The sequence below is a fragment of the Eretmochelys imbricata genome, chromosome 9, assembly GCF_965152235.1.
Source record: "Eretmochelys imbricata isolate rEreImb1 chromosome 9, rEreImb1.hap1, whole genome shotgun sequence".
Taxonomy (NCBI): Eukaryota; Metazoa; Chordata; order Testudines; family Cheloniidae; genus Eretmochelys; species Eretmochelys imbricata.
In genome coordinates, this window is record NC_135580.1 from 24,837,303 (window position 1) to 24,857,381 (window position 20,079).

Sequence of the window (20,079 nt, forward strand, 5' to 3'; positions counted from 1 at the left end):
TGAGAAGCCAGTACAGTAGAACCTCAGGGTTAGAAACACCAGAGTTATGAATTGACCAGTCAACCACACACCTCATTTGGAACCAGAAGTACAAAATCAGGCAGCAGCAGAGACCAAAAATAAAAAAAGAACAAGAAAAATCAAATACAGTACAGTACTGTGTTAAACATAAACTACTACAAAAAATAAAGGGAAAGCAGCATTTTTCTTCTGCATAGTAAAGTTTCAAAGCTGTATTAAATCAATGTTCATTTGTAAACTTTTGAAAGAACCACCATAACATTTTGTTCAGTTATGAGAGTTATGAACAACCTCCATTTCTGAAGTGTTCGTAACGCTGAGGTTCTACTGCGTAGGAAGCGTTATGCATGTGATGCATTCAAGCGTTAAGCTGTGATGCATTCATGGCAGCCAGTTTTGCAGAGATGTGCTGTAATGTTTTGTGTCAGTTGAAGTTTCCTAAGCACTGAATGCTTCATGCCCCGGTATACTGCATCGCTATAGTACAGCTGGGCGGTTACGAAGGCATGAGTAACCAAGGGCAGGTCACTACTTGCCAGAATGGGATGGAGTCTCCTAGCCAACAAGAGTTGGTATTAAGCATTACTCTAATATGCTGCTGTGTGTGCGCTTAGTGTCAATAAGGAATCCAGGAGCACTCCTAAGCCATGGACTGAATTGACAAATTTTGAGTGTGTCTCTTCAACCAAAGGAGACTGCACTGTGGTTGAAACTATTCCGAATGCTTTCCTCTGCCGACCAGCATCATCTCTATCTTGCTCAGGTTCAGCTTCAACCAGCTGTTCTTCATCCATGGGCTAATTTCATCCAAGCCCTGAGCCATCTTGATGGTAGAGTTGTAGTCATATGTGGTGAAGAACAGGTAAAGCTGTGTATCATCTGCATATTTTTGGCACTTAATCCATGTGGTCTGACCAGCTCACCTAGTAGGTGCATGTAGATGTTGTACAGGACCAGTGAAAGATAACTTATCTTTGTGGACTCCACAAGTGAGGGGTCTCATTAGTGGAGGTACAGTTTCCCATCACTACTTGTTGGATAAGTCCCTCCAGAAAGGATTCAAGCATTTTAGTGTATTACCCTGGATCTCTCCTACCACTCTCAGGCACAAGAACACTATCTTATGGTTGACATTGTCAAGTGCTTCAGAGAAGTCCAGGAGGATTAAAATGGATGTCTACGTTCTATCCACTGACAACAGATCATCCATCAGTACTACTAAAGCGGTTTCAGTTCCATGTCCTGGCCTGAATCCAGACTGTGCTAGTCTAGGATAATAGCTTCAATTAGATAAACCAGTAGTGGCTTTCGGCTAGCTTCTCTATGAGCTTGCTCCAGCTTGCTCAAGAATGGAAGGTTTAACACTTGGCTGTAGTTGGGCTAGAATCAGGCTGAGTTTCTTCAGAGTTGTTTGAATTATTGTGTTTGAAGAAGAAGGGAAGATTCCTTCTTGAATGAGGGGTTGGCTGTTTCAGGCCTGAATGGCACCAATTGCCCATGACTCTCTCTCACAAGCCAAGAAAGGTAAGGGTTGGATTCACAGGTTTGGGTCAAGGCTCCCTTAGAGAGTATCCAGATCTTGTTGGAAAGTTAGTGTGCTGAACTCTGGGAATGCAGGTAGGCTATTGATTAGCGACTTGCAGGCGGGATATATCCAGGTTGTTTGGGAAGCCTATACAAACTAGTTTTCCCCCTAAAACACATGGTATTGTTTCTGCTTTCTTACTGGGAAACAGTTTTTAAAATGGGAGAATGATGAAAAGCAAAATTTCTGATATGAATTTTTGAACAAAATCATTCATGCTGAAATTCATCAAATTGACAATTTATGAATATTTTCCTAACTATTCAGTATTGCACAAATACTCAACCCACCAAAATTACTTTAAGAGAACCATGAATCTAGAAAGATGAAGAGTAAATTAATTACACCCATATATATATATAAATAAATAAATATATATATTTTTTACAGTAACACCTAGAGGCCCTGACCAAAATAGGGCCCCATCACACTGGGCTTTGTACAAAGCCTCCCTAGTGTCAACAGTTATATTGATAGGAAGGTATACATACTATTTGTTTTTTCACATTTAACTTCAGATTTGGGTTACACCAAAAATAAAATAAATGTGATACTCTCATTTTTATTTACCTCTTCTCTCAGCTTTCTGATCAGCTCTGTGTCATTGTGATGAGTTTTGATTACTTCAGCTTTGCCACTTGCAACAAGGGAAGCACTTTCAATAAGATCAGGTCTTAGGGTTCCCTGAGCAAGAAAGACCTCTTCAGGTTTCAGATTCATTTCTCCAATTACCTCATTGGCAATCTATAATACGGAGGGAAAAAATAAATGTTTTACATTGATCCTGAGGGATCCAAAATCATGTTGCAAACATACTTAAAGGATTAGTGAATTGCAATCCCCTCTGCTTTAGACCAACACTGATTAAGAAGAAGATTGCTCATGATAATACTCTATTCCTGAAAAGGGGAAGCCAAAAATCTTGCCCCACATTTGTCTGTTATGTATTTAGCTGAATGATTAATAAAAATAAATATTTTTTAAAAATACTTGAATTAACACTAATAGTAACAGTGCTCCTTAGCCATGTACACATCCTCCCTAAATCATTAATGATAAAACAGAAGTTAAAGTGGCTGCAAGTTGATGCAGTATTAGAAACACACCAAAACCAAGATATTAACTATCAATTTAGTCATTTGCCATTTGGTAAAAGTATGTTATTTTTAAAGCTTGTGTAATGTATATTAGCCTTTATACACAAGTCAGCCACTAAGCTGCATAGTGGACAGAATTAGCAGATCTACTCAGCTGTTTGTGACCATCAGACTATGATCAGTGGCAAACCTAATTCTGCTTCAGCTAACAGATTCTGCTTGAAGTTATGTGTTAGAGACTTGGGCTCTGGAGCAAGATGTCCTACGTTCTATCCTCACTATGTCCAACATCCAAAACATACGTGATAGCTGATGTCCTGAAGCATACATTGCCTGAGAACGGCTCTCTCGAGTGGAGTAAGACTGCATTTAAAAAAATATTTAATTGACAGTGTCCCTTTTAAATGCTAAAATAACTATAAAACGATTACCTTCACAAAGGTGTCACCAATAATTTTTCTTTTTTCCTCTGGACTTGTAGTCATATTTAAAGTCTTGCTAATTCTTTTTCGGGGAGTTCTGTCTTCATCAGAGATTGGCAGAGTTGTTGTACCATTGTAGAATGAATGGGCTGCATTTACCACTGCACAAAATACAGAAACGTATTGACAAAACCAATGCATAATACTAAATAGGATTGCAGAAAATAAGTCTATTACTTGAAAAAGATCACTTGGAGGTCATATCTTCAGATACTCTGCATTTTACAGGGCTACTCGAGCACTCACTCATTTAAGGATTATCTGAGGTGAGGGTATTTCATCCACCTCCCTTACTAACCTATTCCACCATACAATTACTCTTGGTGAAACATTCGACTGACTATGGATGGACAAAGCTTAGCCTGTATTGGGTAAGGTTTTCCTTTTGATGAGTTGGAAGGTACAGAGGTTGCAGCTCTTTGCACTGTTCACTGCTGGTAGTTTAACTGAATGTGTTGTCTAACATATACCATGTTACCAGATGCCTTGACAATCTGAGCATTAGACAAAATAGTATTCATTGCCAGATTTATCAATATGCAAAAGCTACTCATGAATTACATGACTTTATGTAAACAGTATGAATGATGTGGTACTTCACTGCCTAACTTTGTCTCCTCTGATCCCATCACATCTCTGAGGAGAAACAAGCTGAGACCTTATTGGCCAAAAGGGATACCTTCTGATCTCTCACAATGTACTGCTTGTAACCCCTAGGGTGCTTCCCAGCCAGCTTTTCTGAAAATAGATTAAAATAAATAAGTAGGCTCCCCGGAAGCCATCGGTACAACACACACCTCAAAAAGAAACTTGTTTATGAAAAAAAATTTGAAATCAGAAAGGTATCCCACACGCAAAGTGGCTTACAAAGTTAAACAATTAAGACTTATTGAAGAGTTTAGCTCACAGTTCTCTAGCTAAGAAAAAATGCTTCATATGAACAGGGAACTGCAACCTCTGAAGGCAACTGACTCATTTGCCAGTGGAAGAAAAGGAACTGATGGTTGAGGCAGATGCCAACTGTCATACAATTCCTCAATATGTACCACTGGTGAAATGGTTTAATCTCTCAGTTCAGGACATCATTTTTCACTCATCTGTGAATTAGAATCTATAAATCTAAACTTATATTTTAAATTATTTGGCTCTGGGCTTGTGTTTTCCTATGCGTTTTTATACAATGTGGCCTCAGTCCTGATTTGGATCTCTGGGGACTACCCTAATATAAATATTAAATAATTATAGTACATTTTCAGGGCTTCTAACAACTACTTTTTGATATTTAAATTCTCAAAATTTCACACATCAGTTTCATTAGACAATAAGATTATGATTAATTGTAAGCTTATGGATTTTCCTTTAGAAGACTAGCCATACTACCCTCATTTACATGAAGTATAAGTAACATGAAACACAGTACCTTTGACTTGAATTCCAAGTTTTTTGAGTGCCTCTTCCACAGATTGACTTTCCCTCTTGCGCATGAATCCATTATCTATGTGTACAGCTATGATTTGGTCTTGGTTTAAAGCCCGATTCAGGAGAGCAGTACACACTGTTGAGTCCACACCTCCACTGAGTAAAACCTAGGTTAGGGCCAGAGGGGGAAAAAAAAAATCAAACGTGTCCAAACATCTTTAGGAGAATGATCATTAGCTTAAAACTCGGACTGAATATAAGAATTAACATGATCAGAACAAGGTGTTCGGTTGTCCAATAAAAGATATTAACTCACCTACCTTGTGTCTCTAACATCCTGGAACCAACATGGCTACAACACCACGGCAACAATAACCTACATATCACACTATACCCAATGCTTTGGAGGAAAATGAAAAGTGAAACAGTGCACTAGGCAAATTGTGCAGTACGTGAGAATGAACTTCCTAAACTGCTAGCCCAGTTTATACCCTGAAGCATGAAAACTCATTTTTTTTAAGTAATCAGCATAACTACAAGTGTCAGTTTTATTCATAAGACTGGAAGTTGCAAAACCTGTTATAAACCTACTTACCAGGACTTTTGATGAACCCACTTTCTCTTTGATATCTTGAATACACGCAAGTTGTCTATTTTCTACTGTGAAGTTACCACTGCATCCAGCAATATCATAGAGAAAATTCTGCAGTATCACTTTTCCATTCTCTGTAAGGCCAACTTCGGGGTGGAACTGAACTCCATACAGTTTTTTAGATTCATTTGCTATACCTTCATGTAAAGAGATATAGTATTAAAAATTACAACATCATGAAAAGGCCATATATAATTGTAAAAATGTATACTGTGTCCTCCTCAATACTCTGGTTTGAGCTGGCAGATTAATTCATAGCAAAATATTTTAAAAACAATAGTCACTAGAATTAGGTTGATTGTACAGCATCCTAACACTTTTCCTTTTACACACAAAATTCATGTGTTTTAGACATTTCTGTGACACGGTTCCTTTGCTCAATGAAGATATTTAAGCAGTAATTTGGCAGGTGTTGCTGAACTGAGACTCTACACTTTCCACATTTGGGATGAGGTGTCAATACTTAGGAGGAGGTAAAACCCCACAGAGCATGAACTGCTGCTGCTGAACTGCCTTTCCCACGTACTGGTGTTATTTTTTTGTCCTCGTTAACTTTGTTCTTTGAGATTTTAGGTGGGATTTCAAAGTGGGCAGCTATTCTTTAAGTTTCTCTCTTCGGTTTTGTCTATTAACAGTAGATCACTAGTTACAGTAGAACCCTGTTTATCCAACCCTCCCTTAACCAGCTCTCTGCATTTACTGAGCCACCAGGACTCCAGGGAAAGAAGCAAATGATCACTCCTGTGACCACTAAATGGCACTGCAGCATCTCATTTTCCCATTCTCCTGTTTATCCAGAGTTTTTGTTATCTGATCTGGCCCCGGTCCCAATTAGACCGGATAAACAGGATTCCACTATATGTAACGTTCTCCTTATGTTTGAGGGTGGGTATATTTATGGGTGGATTTCCCTAAAACAACTCAGAGATTAAACTATATCTGGAGTCCATTTTTCTCCTTGAAATCATTAGAATTACAGACTCAAATCTGCATTTTTGTGCTTTAAAGACACTTACGTACTTCATCTGCTTGATTATGTTTTCTCCAAGAAAGCAGAAAGTCAAAAGAGAAGGAACAATTTAAAAGTTCCAATCACTATACCATGACACCAAAGGTGGTGTAAAATGTGAGGGGAAAATGGTTACCTACCTAGAACAGTTGTTCTTTGAGATGTGATACAGATGTGTATTTCATGTGGGTGTACGCTCCCCATACACCAGAGCCGGAGAACTTTGCCTTATAGTACCTATAGGTGCAGCACTTGCACCCCATGGCCATAACCTCTCCCATGTGTAGTAAGGTCCCACAGAGGATCCAGCTCTTTAACCGGTGAGTAGAGATGAATGGCTCCTTTTAAGAACCTCATTGCCATGGAGTTTGAACTGACTTCTGATGGATAGGTGGATGAAATGTCAATATTGCCACCAGGTGGACTCTCAAGGAACCAAGCACAAGATCAGAAGACTGAAGGTAACAGGTACTCTAAGATGTCCTGGATACAAGCCCGGGTTGGATGAACTCCCTGGGCTAACAATCAACAATAAGAATGGTTTCCTCTTGGCTGAACAGGCTGGAGGCTTCCTACTGTTGAGCAAGACTTGCCAGACCTCCTCCAAACATCATTCCTCCTCCTCATCAAATCATGAAGCATCCATGCTGTAAGATGCAAGGAGCTGAGAGCTGGAAGCAAAAACTGACTGTGATGCTGACTCAGGAGGCCAGGATGAAGAGGAAGGGATACGGGAGGCCAAACTAATAACACGGGGAGGTTGGAGAACGAACATTGTCTTGGCAACATTGATGGTCCAGTGTCAGCTTGAGAACGACATGTGGGATTATTGGAATTGGAGGAAAAGCACACAAGAGTACTGATTCTCAGATCAGGTGAAAAGCATCGGTCAAGGAGCCCGGAATGAGACTCCCTCGAGAGCAGAATAGACAGCATTTCTTGTTTCTCTTGTGGCAAACAGGTTGTCGGGATGCCTCAAACTGCAAAGAAGGACCGCAGGACCCTCGGCTTCAGAGACCACTCGTGATTCAGGAACAAATTCCTGACGAGGTGATCCGCTAAGTGATTAGTCATGGGGGTAATATTTTCCCTGGTGCAAAACTGCCAGAGCTTGATTGCCTCTTGACAAAGCATGTTGGAGCATGCTCCCCCCTGCTCGAGGACCAGTGTTTCATGAGAAGGGTCCCTAAAAAGGGATCAGGTAGGAGGGTAGAGAGGAACTATGAGACATAACCTGATCTTAAGGTGCTTAAGTCTTAGTTCTCTGTTGTAAACAAGTCCCAAACACAGTACAAGTTGGCCAGCCTGTCCGCAAACAGGGGAGACGGAGAAGGAGAAGTTACTACTGGATCACTGTCCTGGACATACGAGTCAAAATGGGCACTTGCTAGATTCTGGAGCAGTGAGAAGGGGAGGGGAAGAGGGCAGTGGACATCTGGTTAAGCCCAGAACTAGAAGACCTTCTCCTTTGAGATCTGTGGCTCTCTCTGGAGTAGTCCTGCTGCCACATAGAAAGGGCGGGGCCAAAGGGCCAAAGAAACCCCAAACAATGCTGTGAGCAGTATTGCTGTTGAGGCTGCTGACTGCCATAGTGGCATCTCTTCGTGGCTGGAGTATATACTTCCAAAGCATGCAAAGTAGCTTGGGAGTGTTTAAAAGAGTGCAAGGTTTTGTCGGTCTTCTCTGAAAATAAAACCCAACCACCACATGGTAAGTCCTCAATGGTCTGCAGCAGTTCAGACACTATGCCGAAATTCCATAGCCATGAGGCCTTCTTATGGTCACAGCTAATGCCATAATTCTGGCTGCAGCATCTGCTATGTCCAGAGCTGACTGCAACAAGGTCTTGGCCAAAATATGGCCTTCTGCAACGAATGCCATAAATTCTTCCCTGGAGGATTCCAGCAGCTTGTCCGCAAACTTAGATATGGCTGCCCAACTGACAAAGTCATATTTAGAGAACGCCTGCTGGTTCTTTATGTGCATTTGCAGGGAAGAGGAGGTATAAATCTTCCTTCCCATTACATCCATCCTTTTGGACTCTTTGTCCTTTGGGGTAGACTTATACCTTCCCTGCCAAGCTCTGTCATTTGCTGCAGTCACCACCTGGCAGTTAGGAGCTGGGTGGGAGTAGAAACTCTCAAACCCTTGCATAGGAACGAAGTACCATTTCTCCAAATGCTTCGCTGTAGGGGTCAACAAAGCTGGGGTAATTCAGAGGGCCATTGCAGGCTCCAGGAGAGCCTCATTTATCGGGAGCGCTACTCTTCCTGGAGTTGATGGCTGGAGAATATCCAGCAGTTTAGGCATATTCTCCTGCAGGAGTTCCGCCAGAATACCCAAGGTAGTGACCATCAGCATCAGGAGGTCCTGGTATGCCTTAAAGTCCTCGGGCACCAAGAGAGAGGAAGATTCTCATATGGGAGTCATCCGGGGAGGACGAGGAGACGGTCTGCTGCACCAATGACAACACCTGTTCTTGTACCACAGAATCTGGTCAGAAGAGCCCAGCAAGTCCAGGGAGAATTAACTCAGTGGTCGCTCACAGCTTAGATGGTATGGGAGTGGAAGCCACCATTGGGACCAGTGATCTTGTTATGGAGCAGGTTGAGGATTGGGACCTCAGGGATCAAGGAGTGTCCCAGGGTTCCAAGGGGGCCACTGGGCATACAGATAAGAAACTGGTGTCCATAGGCACTGGGCCAAAAGCCCATCCCGATTGCAGGACAGATGCTGATCTTGGTACCAGTGATGATCCAAAGGTAACCTCTGGCTCCTATCTGACAAGGAGAGGGAAGAGAACCCCAACTTGGATCTTGAGTAATCCTAGAGGTTCTGTGATAACAACATGGGAGCCAGCCCCGATGGGGCAAACAACTGATTGGATTCATCTGAAGCCCAGTAAGGTGGTGGGACCAGTGTCAAAGAAAAGTGGGGAATCGGCAACGGTGGTACTAAATGAGACACATTCCTCCCTAGTACCAAGAGAGGCATCAACACCAAAGCCGGGAATAGACTTGATGATGGGATCTGCTGCCAAGATAAAGGCGGCGCTGAAGGATGTTCCAGCATCAAGGGCGCCTTCGATGCCAGTCCTGGCCTCTACTTGATAGTCAGCTGCCCAGGTGGTAAGAGCTGTGGTGCCAACAGACCTGGTGGCTCTGTAACATGGGCAGAAGGTGCCAAGGGCACAACAGAGGACAAGCTGGCAGAAGCCAAAGCACCAGAGGACTCCTGAACCAGCAGAGGGTCCGGAATTGAGAGGTAAACCATGTATGATACCACCTGGTATGTTGTCAGCATGGAAAGAGTTGGCACTGAAGCAATGTTGTTGGTACTGGACTCAAAGGACACCTCATGGCCAGAACCGGAATTCACGGTATGGGCCCTTTGCTGCTCTTGGTATGGTACTGGGGAGCAGTTGGATGGATCTGCTCCATCCCATGTGCTGAAGGAAGTATGGTGCTGGTCAGCACTCCTCCTAGATGAGGAGTCGGAGTTTCCCTGAATCCTGGAATGATCCCAACTTGTTTTACTGGACCTCTTCCTCACCACACCACAAGTGGGCGAACAACCCTTTTTCTCTTGGGGATAAACAGATCTGAAGACGACTGCTGATTAGATGAGGGCCTCTGTGCTGAAGCGGGCCTCATGGTCTGCTCCAGAAGGTGGTGCTTCAGCTGCAAGTCTCTCATCACCTAAGTCCCCTTGGTGAATGACTTGCAGATGGAACACCTCTCTTTAATGTGTCGCTCGCTAAGATACGACAAGAACCTCGTTTGGAGGCTGCTGTTGCAGATGACCCCCCTATATGACAGACAATGAATGAACCCTGGTGAGGTCATCACACAAGGCAGCCAACTACTCTACTAACACTAAACTAACACAAACTAAACCTAAGGTACTACTGTTATTATATACAGAAAAGTTATCAGAAAACAGAGCAGAAATGTGAGGTGAGGACCCACACAAAGCTCCAACTCTAGCCACAGGCAGTGCGAAGGAACTGTGAGGGTTCAGAGCGGCGGTGACCTTATATGACTGGAGGTGTGGGGGATTTGCTACGACCACTGGGCATGAATGCCACCCCTATAGGTACTGTTAGGCAACGTTCCCCAGCTCCAATGTACAGGGCACACAAACCTACATGGAACACATGGCCACATCTACCTGAAGAAGAACAGACTTTTTCTTTCCATCTCTACTAGTCATTACTGCTTTTGAAGTAGTACAATTTAGAGTCCTGCAACCTGCTCTGAAGTCAATGGGACTCGACTAAAAGTGTCAGATCTAGGTTGGAAAACAATTGGACTCTGTTGGGCTTGGGTTGAGTTGGCTCTCCTCCTGCCTGTGGGGGTCAGTCGGGTGGCTACAGCATGCCTTGCTCCTGCTAGCCATTGTCACCTCACTGTGCTGTGTGATCTGCGGCCTGAGTGCGCTGCTGGTGCATGCAGCTGTCCGCAGCCACCACTGTGCCAACCCCAGGCAGAAAAAGAGCAGAACACATGGGCAGGAGGCAGTCATGACACTGACTCAGGTTTGCGGGGGAAGGATTGGGGAGGAGTCAAAACTCAACTCTACCATCTCAGGCTCAGGTGGAGTGGGGTTGGGCCTGGTTCAGGTCCAGCCTAAAAATTAGGCCCAACCAGACTTCTAATCTAATTACCTTATCAGAAAAATACCCCTAAACAAACTGAAACAGGGATCGTTTCCAAAGTTTCACCAGAAGCCATACTAGCAGCTATTCAAACCCTACAGTATAAAGTTTGATGTGTTTGAATCAAAGTTGTATCTGTCCTCAGCAGAAATATACCTGGAATAAAGAACCCTAGCTGTTGAGAAAAACTTGAAAAATCTAGGTGAAAAGGTTAATGAAGCACAGATGCAAAAAAATTCTCTAGAGGTTTTTTTGTATTTCTTTAAAAAAGAGCTTTTTTTGATTAGAAAATTTAGTTTATTGAAAACTTTATAAAATCGACTCATAAGAATATTAGGTTTTCTAGAATCTTTTGAAGGAAAGGAATTATTTGAAATAATTTTGTGTTTGCCGAATTCCTTTACCAAATTTGACTCTAATTACATATTGTAAAAATATTCCATATACCTCTCAAATCTCTCCCATTTAAATTGCCTACTTCATCAGTGTTATAAGGAGGTTAGACTAGAAATAATAGTGGTCCCTTCTGGTGTGTGTGGTTTTTTTTTTTTAAAAAAAAGCTATGAATCTATCTTAACTCATACATTTTTAGGCCCTGATCCTGCAAACAGTTATGCATGGAGTCACTCCATTGAAACTATGTACTTGGATAAAGGTTTGCATATAAGTGTTTGCAGGATGGGGCCATAGTGAATCTGTCATCACCATGGAACTAGAAATGTATTTTGGACTATCGTATGGAAAATGATGGCTACAACACAATTTATAGATGAAAAGCTCTTTATTTGTTCTGATATTAGCAGAACAACTCAGAATCATAGAAGAAAATTGGTGGCACTACATCCTGAATTCCTGTCATCAGGTTTTCCAGCTAAGATTGTGGCAATAAAACTAAAGCTTATAAACAAAACACCTAACCACCCCAACCCACACACACACTTAAGACAATGCCAGTCTTGCTGTTAATACAATTAGGCTGAAAGGAAGCTCACCTCAACTAAGATAACATAATAGTATGTAGATGATGTTCTGGATAATTCTTTATTGCATGGCTATAAAAGGATGACGTTCAAAAGTTATCTGATTTTTGTATTACTCTTGCATTTTGGTGTATTCACTAACAAAAAAAAACTTCATTAAAGCACAGTTCAGACTGTTTAGCAGTACTTTGTTCCCTTCCAAAACATGGAAGTTAGCTGTCAAAAATCAGATACCTTGGAGAACCAGGAAAAATATTCAACCACACAATACAAATACTAGGAAACCAGGAAATGTAGTTAATGTCATGCTTTCCACACGATAGCCTCAAAGAAATTTCAGGCCTCATCTACAATTAAAAGTTGTACCAGTATTACTATTCTAGTTAAAAAAACCTATACCCCTAACAAATAGTTATATTGGTACCAAATCCTAGTGTGGATGCGATTATACCAGTTTTTTTTTTAAAAAAGATGCCTTACAATGGTATGGTTTATTCTCCTTCCTGTATGGGAATAAGTAATATCAGTATAAGCAGTTCTATACAGTATATATATTTTACAGCACTTTGGAAACTGGCTCTAAACCGAATACTTTGCTTAACCTCAACTATGATTAGGCAAGGGCCCCACCATTATACAAGAACTTTTGGATGTGCTTGAAAGTTCTACTTTTTCTTCTTTGCCCACACAATGTTTTAAAGGATTTCAAAAATTTGGGGGTGGGTTGGAGTTTCTTATAATGAGAATCTATAACACTTGCCAGTTTCCTTTTTAGTAGTTACATAATTGTAATTTTATTTAAAAGCTGAATAAGGACTTCAGAAAAGTAATCTTGACTACAGGCTATAGTAGGTTCGCTATTCAAACTGTATTTACCTACACATCCTGCAGGTGACAGTGCTACAGATCAAATATAGCACTGTGCCTGACTGGTGGTTAATGGAGACCAGCCTACAGAACGCTGGTCTTCCAACAATTCAGCAGTTTCTATCCTGGACCTTTCCTCAAGGATTTAAAGTAAGAGTCACATGAGTGGCTTAAGATTTCACAAAGTGGCTCAGTAAACATAAGACTAATCTATAATCTGCTGGCTGCAGAAAAGGCGGTTTGAGTCAGTGAGTTGCAAGCTGGGTTAATAATTTAAGTACGTTTTCTAAGTTAACTTTCAGGGCCTACATCTACACACTTCCCCTGTGACCTTCTATGCAAGAGATTTGAAAGATTTCTTTTAATACTGCAATTCTTTTTACTCCGTTAAAAAAAGTTAAAATGACAATAGTAAATAGTAAAAATAGTAAATAGTAAATTAGAGCGAACTAATTAAACACAATTGATAATCAAAACTAAAGAATTCTTGAAATCAAGTTTACTGTTCTCTGATGCCTTTTCTAACATTTCTCAACTTGAACATTTAAATAAAACAAGTCATTTCTGCATCAGTTTCAGTCTTTTTCTTTACTAGCACAATGGTGCAATGTTTGGGTTAAAACACTAGAGAAATGTAATCTTGAGTTTCATAAAAGCTTATTTTTACAACACTTAAATTCTGTGCCACAATTCACCAGATAACTTCCCTTTAAAAAAAAAAAAAAAATTCAAGAGACAAGTGAGAATTGTATAGAATACATACCTGCTACAATGTTCCCAGATTGTGAAACGATTTTGAACCCATCAGCTACTTTATCGACACTATCACCATGAGTGAGCAGCACAATCTCCTCCTTCTGAAGGCCCCTAAACACAGGATAAAAACAGAATCAGTGAAAGTACAAACAAGAACATCTAACTTTATTTGTATAGTTAATTGCGAAATATTGAAAATTTTAGCACACCACAGATTTTCTGATACAACTTCAAATTTCCATTTTAACTTTTTGCTGACAGACATTTTAGTTCAGATTGACTCATGTTCTGATGGTTCTTTTGAATCCAAGCCTATTCTACTTGGACTTCTGTGGATAAAGGGGGGGAAATGGGCAGTGCTTAAAAAAAATTAATTAACAAAGCTTCCTTAAGCCTGAATTTAGGAAAGGTGATAAGGACAAACTTGTCCTGATGGTCCTTAAACTTTACAGGATAGGGTGTGAAGCTCCACGATGCTTCTGGAAGAAGAAATAGTCACAGGAATTAGGACCTTTTGGTACAGTAAATTGATTGGATTCTTACAAGGGGCTGAAAGAGAGGTGCTCTGGCAATACTGAGAATCAAATTTTCTTTTATAGAATACTAAGAACCAAGTTTAAAAGGACAGAAGTCCTCATTAATGGTTTCAGTTTTTCCATGGCTTTCAGGAACTTGAAAAAAGAAAAGGAATACTTATGGCACCTTAGAGACTAACAAATTTATTTGAGCATAAGCTTTCGTGAGCTACAGCTCACTTCATCAGATGCTCAAATAAATTTGTTAGTCTCTAAGGTGCCACAAGTACTCCTTTTCTTTTTGCGGATACAGACTAACACGGCTGCTACTCTGAAACCTGTCTTCAGGAACTTGGATACCTATGGATGCTAGCTAATACCAAAGTGACCTACAGTACAACACAATGCTTCAACAGCTGTAGAACTTGCCTTAATGCAAAAATTCCCAGGCTGTGGTCCCTGGCACACTTTATGGTGCCACACCAATAAAGCATTCCTTGTTTAAATTAAACATTTTAAAAATGTTTTAGACTATAACAATACAGTGCACTCTCAAGTAACATGCATTTAAAGATCCAAGGGTGAAGAATATAGCAAAAAAACCCCTTACCTTTACAGCAAATGTAAGTATAGGGTGATTATTCTTTTTAAAAAGAAAACCACATAGGGGTTTGCTTGTTTTAAAAAGACAGAGACCGGAGTTCTCCATACAAATATGCATACCAATATGTATGCTTAATTGGGCCATTAACTGCCTCAATATTTGTATGTACAACTGCCTAATTTACATGCATAGTTGCAATAGCTATATAAGCAAATGGTGGGCAATTTCATATAAGCATGGGTGAAACTCCATTTTCTACCGTATAAATCTAGCCTATGTCTATACTGTCACTAGCTTTCAGTTCTAGAATGGCATTTCCCCTACCATTTTTGTAGCTAGAAGTGCCTGCATACCTGAACAGTGAGCACGTGTTATCCAGAGTAATGCTGAAAACTCCATCTTCTCTAACATCTTTTTTGTGCACTGTACCTCCAAATACCTTATTCATCATCTGTCAAATCAGAAACATTGTAATTACCTTACAATATAAGTTCCAACTGTCCAACATAATTTCCATTTAATATATTCACCTTGCTCTCCCTATAACTTTAACCTGCTGGCCAAGACAACCGTTAGTCACTGAAACCTCCTGCAGAAAAGGTCACTCTTATACCAGTTATAGAATGTTACTACTATCATACAGTCAGAATCTTCATTATTTCTCACTATTCAATGATCAATCTCCTCTTCTGCTGGCTTCCTGGCAGCACAGCTTGGAACCATTCCTATTATAAATTGACTAAGTAGGCCACCATTAATGCTATTAAGTCAAGAACTTTAGTGGCAGGCTTTGGATTCTACCAATTCTTCTATTTGCCCTTTTGTTCTTTCAAACCAATCAATATGGCTTCTCTTTGCACTGTAGCATTCTCTTGGCCAGAAGAGAATCAAGAGGCCTATTTTCACATATACTAGATGCAATTTATACCAACATTTCAGAACTAACAGGAGTTCCATTAGTATGCACTCTGGGCTAAATTCTGACTTCAGAAACATGCACCTAGCTCTCTTTTACGACAATGGAAGATGTACATGTGAGAGCAGATTGTAACATCGTCTCAACCCAGACCTCTGTGAATAATCATGTCTACATAAATACTTACTTCTGAACATACTTTCTATGTATTTATGCTTCTTCCCCACCTAACTTCTTGAAATGAAATCATAATACAGCCTATATCACTTCTGTTGATTGGCTAGTCGGCCATTTGTGTACCATAAAACAGATCAAACAAAAGTTATGCATCCTAGGTCCCAATAATTCTGAAAGCAAGGAGCCATACATAAATGTGAGACCTTTTTGGTACTTAATGTTTAAACAACTCCTATTCTGGCTGTAAGAAGAACATAAGTAGGCTTGGCAGAATAAAATTCTTATTTTATTTTTTTATAATTTCAACAGATAATATTGATATTTAGTTTTAAGCATTTTTTAGATTTGCATTCATTTAATTTTCAAAATTGCAGGACAAAATGGTGGGGGTGTAGCAGTCAGACAATAATTATCTAATGACAGTAGATACTGAGATTTAAAAAGTTAAAGCTACCTACATAGCCCTCCTGCTCTGGCATCACTATCAGTGGACTCTAATAAGTCCTCAAAGAGCATTCCTCGTATTTTGCCGAGGTGTAAATTTTGATTCATCATTGATGAAAATTAAATCTAATCCTTCCAAGCCTAAATATAAGGCATGTAATAAATAGCTGACACTATAAAAGAATGGATGCATATTACAGGTGAATTATAATGTAGTGGGGGGGAGGGAAGGGGAGGATCAACACTGAATGCCTAAATGCGAAGATTTATTTTTATGACTCACTGAATAATAACATAAAAAACATAAAATACAGAACTCCTGTTCTTTCTGATCTGAAATGTTACAACGGCCTTAAAGAAGAAATATTCTGTAGTGTATATTTTCTATTATATGGTATTCTTTTTTTCCTGTTCTTGCTAATTGCTTTTTCTGAGAATCAGTGAGAACTGTAATCAACCATTTTGAAGAACACACTTGATTTGGCAATATTAGTGACTAGCATATTGGTAATGATTTTAAGATTAGACATTGTTTCTACTACAATATCAACTAACCCAATTTCTAGTTTCAAACAAACATGAAATCTGTTTATCTATTTTTCCATCAGTAGAGTTGCTCCTGAAAACTATCCTAAGGAGTGTTCTACATGCAAAAACAAAGGGATGAGCTATTTAAATGAGCAAACTACTCCAACTGTTTGAAGAAGAGCATTCCTCAATACCAGCTAAACTAAACAAGTTAATCGCTATGCAACTTCTTATTAAAAACATGATAAATGTATAGTAGAATCAAAAGTCAGCATAGTTAGAAAGGGAGAACATAAGTATTTCTTATGCTATTTTCACGACAGAGCCCAGAGAAGAGTATCTATATAATATACTCAGTATCTTCAAAACTACCATCATCTGCACTTTTTCTAAAATGAAATTCTGCATGCAAGGTTTATTTATCCTGTTAATTACACTTAAGCTACATATGAAAAAGTTATTCTAGTAGTTAAGACTTAGATGAGTGTCAGAATTAAGACCTGGACCTAAAACAATATTGGTAGACAAACAGATCCATGATTAGCACCTGCATGCCGTAGCAGATTCCAAGAACCGGTTTCCCTATTGTAAATATTGCTGGGTCAAACCAAGGTGCATCTTCCGCATACACAGAGTTTGGTCCTCCAGATATGATGATAGCCCTGCAAACAAGATAGATTAAAAAAGATTAAGGGAGTTCAAAATAATAAACATTTACATTTTAAAAACTCTTTGTTTGCATTAAATGTTGAGAGACTTATGGTGATCCCTTGCATACTTACAGTTTGCCTGGCGCTTACACCCTAAAGCGAAGATGCTCACATTTCGCACACTGGGATGGGTAAAAATGGCAACTTGCCAGAACTGAGAGCATATCAATTTGCATAGCTTTTGTACCAAAACCAAATAATAGGTGCAAGCCACCCTAAAACATGATTGTAACAACTGTGTATTTACTGAACTGGGGTTTCTTTGTTTGTTTTTTTGTTTTAAATGGTAGGGCTAGATTCACAAAGGGACTATGAGATATTCAAGCATGGGTCTCAGTCTCTCCAATTGAAGCTATTGCATTGTGTATTATAGACTTAAAAAAATAAACATGCATTGCGCCAGAGAAAGAGAATTAGAATGACTCTATAGTCCAATAGTTATGGCACTCACTTAAGGGGTGAGAGAGCCACATTCAAATCCCTTCTCCTCAGAAGGCAAAGGAGTCTTCCACATCCCAGGAGAGTGCTTTAACCACTGGGCACTCCCCACCACCTCCTCTCCCACCAACCCATTTTGTGTGGAGCTAGGCATGCACCATCACCTTGCTCCAGAAGAGAGTTCACAGCTGTGAATCCCCAGTGGAGACAGGCACCTCTGCCTCCCATCAGCCTGGACTTTGGCAGGTACATCCTGAAAGAGGCAGTGCTTAGGACCCACCCCTCTCCTTGGCATCTGCTATTGGATAGGACCCACCCCTCTCCTTGGCATCTGCTATTGGATAGGTTAGGCAGCTCCCCACTCAACTCACTGTTTTTTCCCCATTCTCAAGCACCTTTCCCCTCTCCATTCACTGTAGAAGGAGCCTACGCACTTAACTCAGGGGTTTTAGATCCTAGATCACATTCATTAATTGAAGTGACAGTTGCAAGACTGGGGAGAAGAAAGACACTGGGTTAAAGATGTCAATAAAAGAAAACCTCTCCTAACATTGCATATAGTGCCTCCAAAGGCCACATCGCTTTCCTCATTAGTTGAAAGGGGCAACACAATGCACATGGGTGACACCCATTAACACAGGCAGAAGTTAACCATGTAAACCCATTCATGCATTTGTGAAACAAAGGTCCTTTTCATTGCAACAGTTTTCATTTTAAAACAAACAGCATGTTTGTCTTTATATGTCAGATACTTAAATTATAAATTTATTAACAAAAGGTACCACTTGAAAAAGTATTCTATGAACTACTGTAAAGCTACAGGCATGAGCATAACAAGGAATGTCTACAGGTAGGAGTGGGGTCTGTTCTGCTAAAAAATCAGAAGTAGTCATAATGCTAAATCTGATAAACTTAAAAGCTGGCAGGGAGACCCTGAAAATATATCAGTCAGGAAATTATTGCTTTTGAATCCCTCACACAGAATTACTTGCTCATTAAGCACCACATGTACAGAACATTTTATAATATTTGAGGGAGCAAAAAGAACAGGGCCTCACAAAACTTTCAGCCTACTGAGGTCAAAACAATTAATTGCAGCCCTAAAAAACAGGGTATACTCTGAATTTTTTATTTTTCCTACTGATAAAATTCTACTGCAGGATTATTTTGAGTTGGTTTACATCAGGGTATCCAACCTGTGGCCGACTTGTGTCTTGAACAGAAAATCTGCATTTGATTATGAACTGAAAATGTGATCCCTGAGCTGCATCCTACAAGTTTAAACTGAAGTGATTGAATAAGCTGCCACTACATGGAGGAAATAGGGTCACTGCCATTCCAGCTGCCCTACCAGCTCCCCTGCAGCCCCTGGTGTAGCTCTGGTGTGAGCCTGGAGCGTTCCTTCCCATTTACAGCTACATAGCAGCTCCTCTAAGCAGCCCTGGCTATTTCATTGCTTGCCTCCCAATGCTGGGCTGTGGGAGACACAGATAGAGCTGAAAAGCAGAAACATGACTGCCTCTGCCTCAGCTAAAAGAGAAGCTGAGACTTTTGAACCAGATACAGCTCCTTGATTCTCTGCTCCAAGGCTGGGTAACTTCCACAAGCTGGTTACATTGCCTAAGAGACCACATGCTACCTGGGGATAACCAGTTGGTTTCAACACCAATCACTCCCTCTCCCCACTTGAACCATCCCTGTGCCAAAGGTTGGGGAAGGAAGAGCAGAAACCAAATATACTGATACGACACTCAATGGAGACTCCTCCCATGTTTAAAAGGGATGAATTCAAACTGGAACAGGTACAGAGAAGGGCTACTAGGATGATCCAAGGAATGGAAAACCTGTCTTATGAAAGGAGACTCAAGGAGCTTGGCTTGTTTAGCCTAACCAAAAGAAGGCTGAGGGGACATATAACTGCTCTCTATAAATATATCAGAGGGATAAATACCGGAGAGGGAGCGGAATTATTTAAGCTCAGTACCAATGTGGACACAAGAGCAAATGGATATAAACTGGCCATTGGGAAGTTTAGATTTGAAATTAGATGAAGGTTTCTAACCATCAGAGGAGTGAAGTTCTGGAATAGCCTTCCAAGGGAAGTAGTGGGGGCAAAAGACCTATCTGGCTTCAAGATTAAACTCGATCAGTTTATGGAGGAGATGGTATGATGGGATAACATGATTTTGGCAATTAATTGATCTTTTAACTATTCATGGCAA

The 20,079-nt window shown here is 40.3% G+C and overlaps 1 protein-coding gene across 2 annotated transcripts in view; it reads right to left on the reverse strand.

Moving 5' to 3' along the window:
- The window catches only part of GMPS (guanine monophosphate synthase), a 59,026-nt gene that overhangs the window by 20,374 nt on the left and 18,573 nt on the right, over positions 1–20,079 (reverse strand). For both annotated transcript variants that reach the window (XM_077825770.1, XM_077825769.1), the window contains exons 3-9: positions 17,257–17,371; positions 14,998–15,095; positions 13,533–13,636; positions 5,200–5,393; positions 4,606–4,771; positions 3,135–3,286; positions 2,177–2,350 (exon numbers count right to left, since the gene is read on the reverse strand). In XM_077825770.1, the coding sequence (XP_077681896.1) occupies positions 2,177–2,350; positions 3,135–3,286; positions 4,606–4,771; positions 5,200–5,393; positions 13,533–13,636; positions 14,998–15,095; positions 17,257–17,371 (1,003 nt within the window). The remainder of the gene's footprint in view (positions 1–2,176; positions 2,351–3,134; positions 3,287–4,605; positions 4,772–5,199; positions 5,394–13,532; positions 13,637–14,997; positions 15,096–17,256; positions 17,372–20,079) is intronic.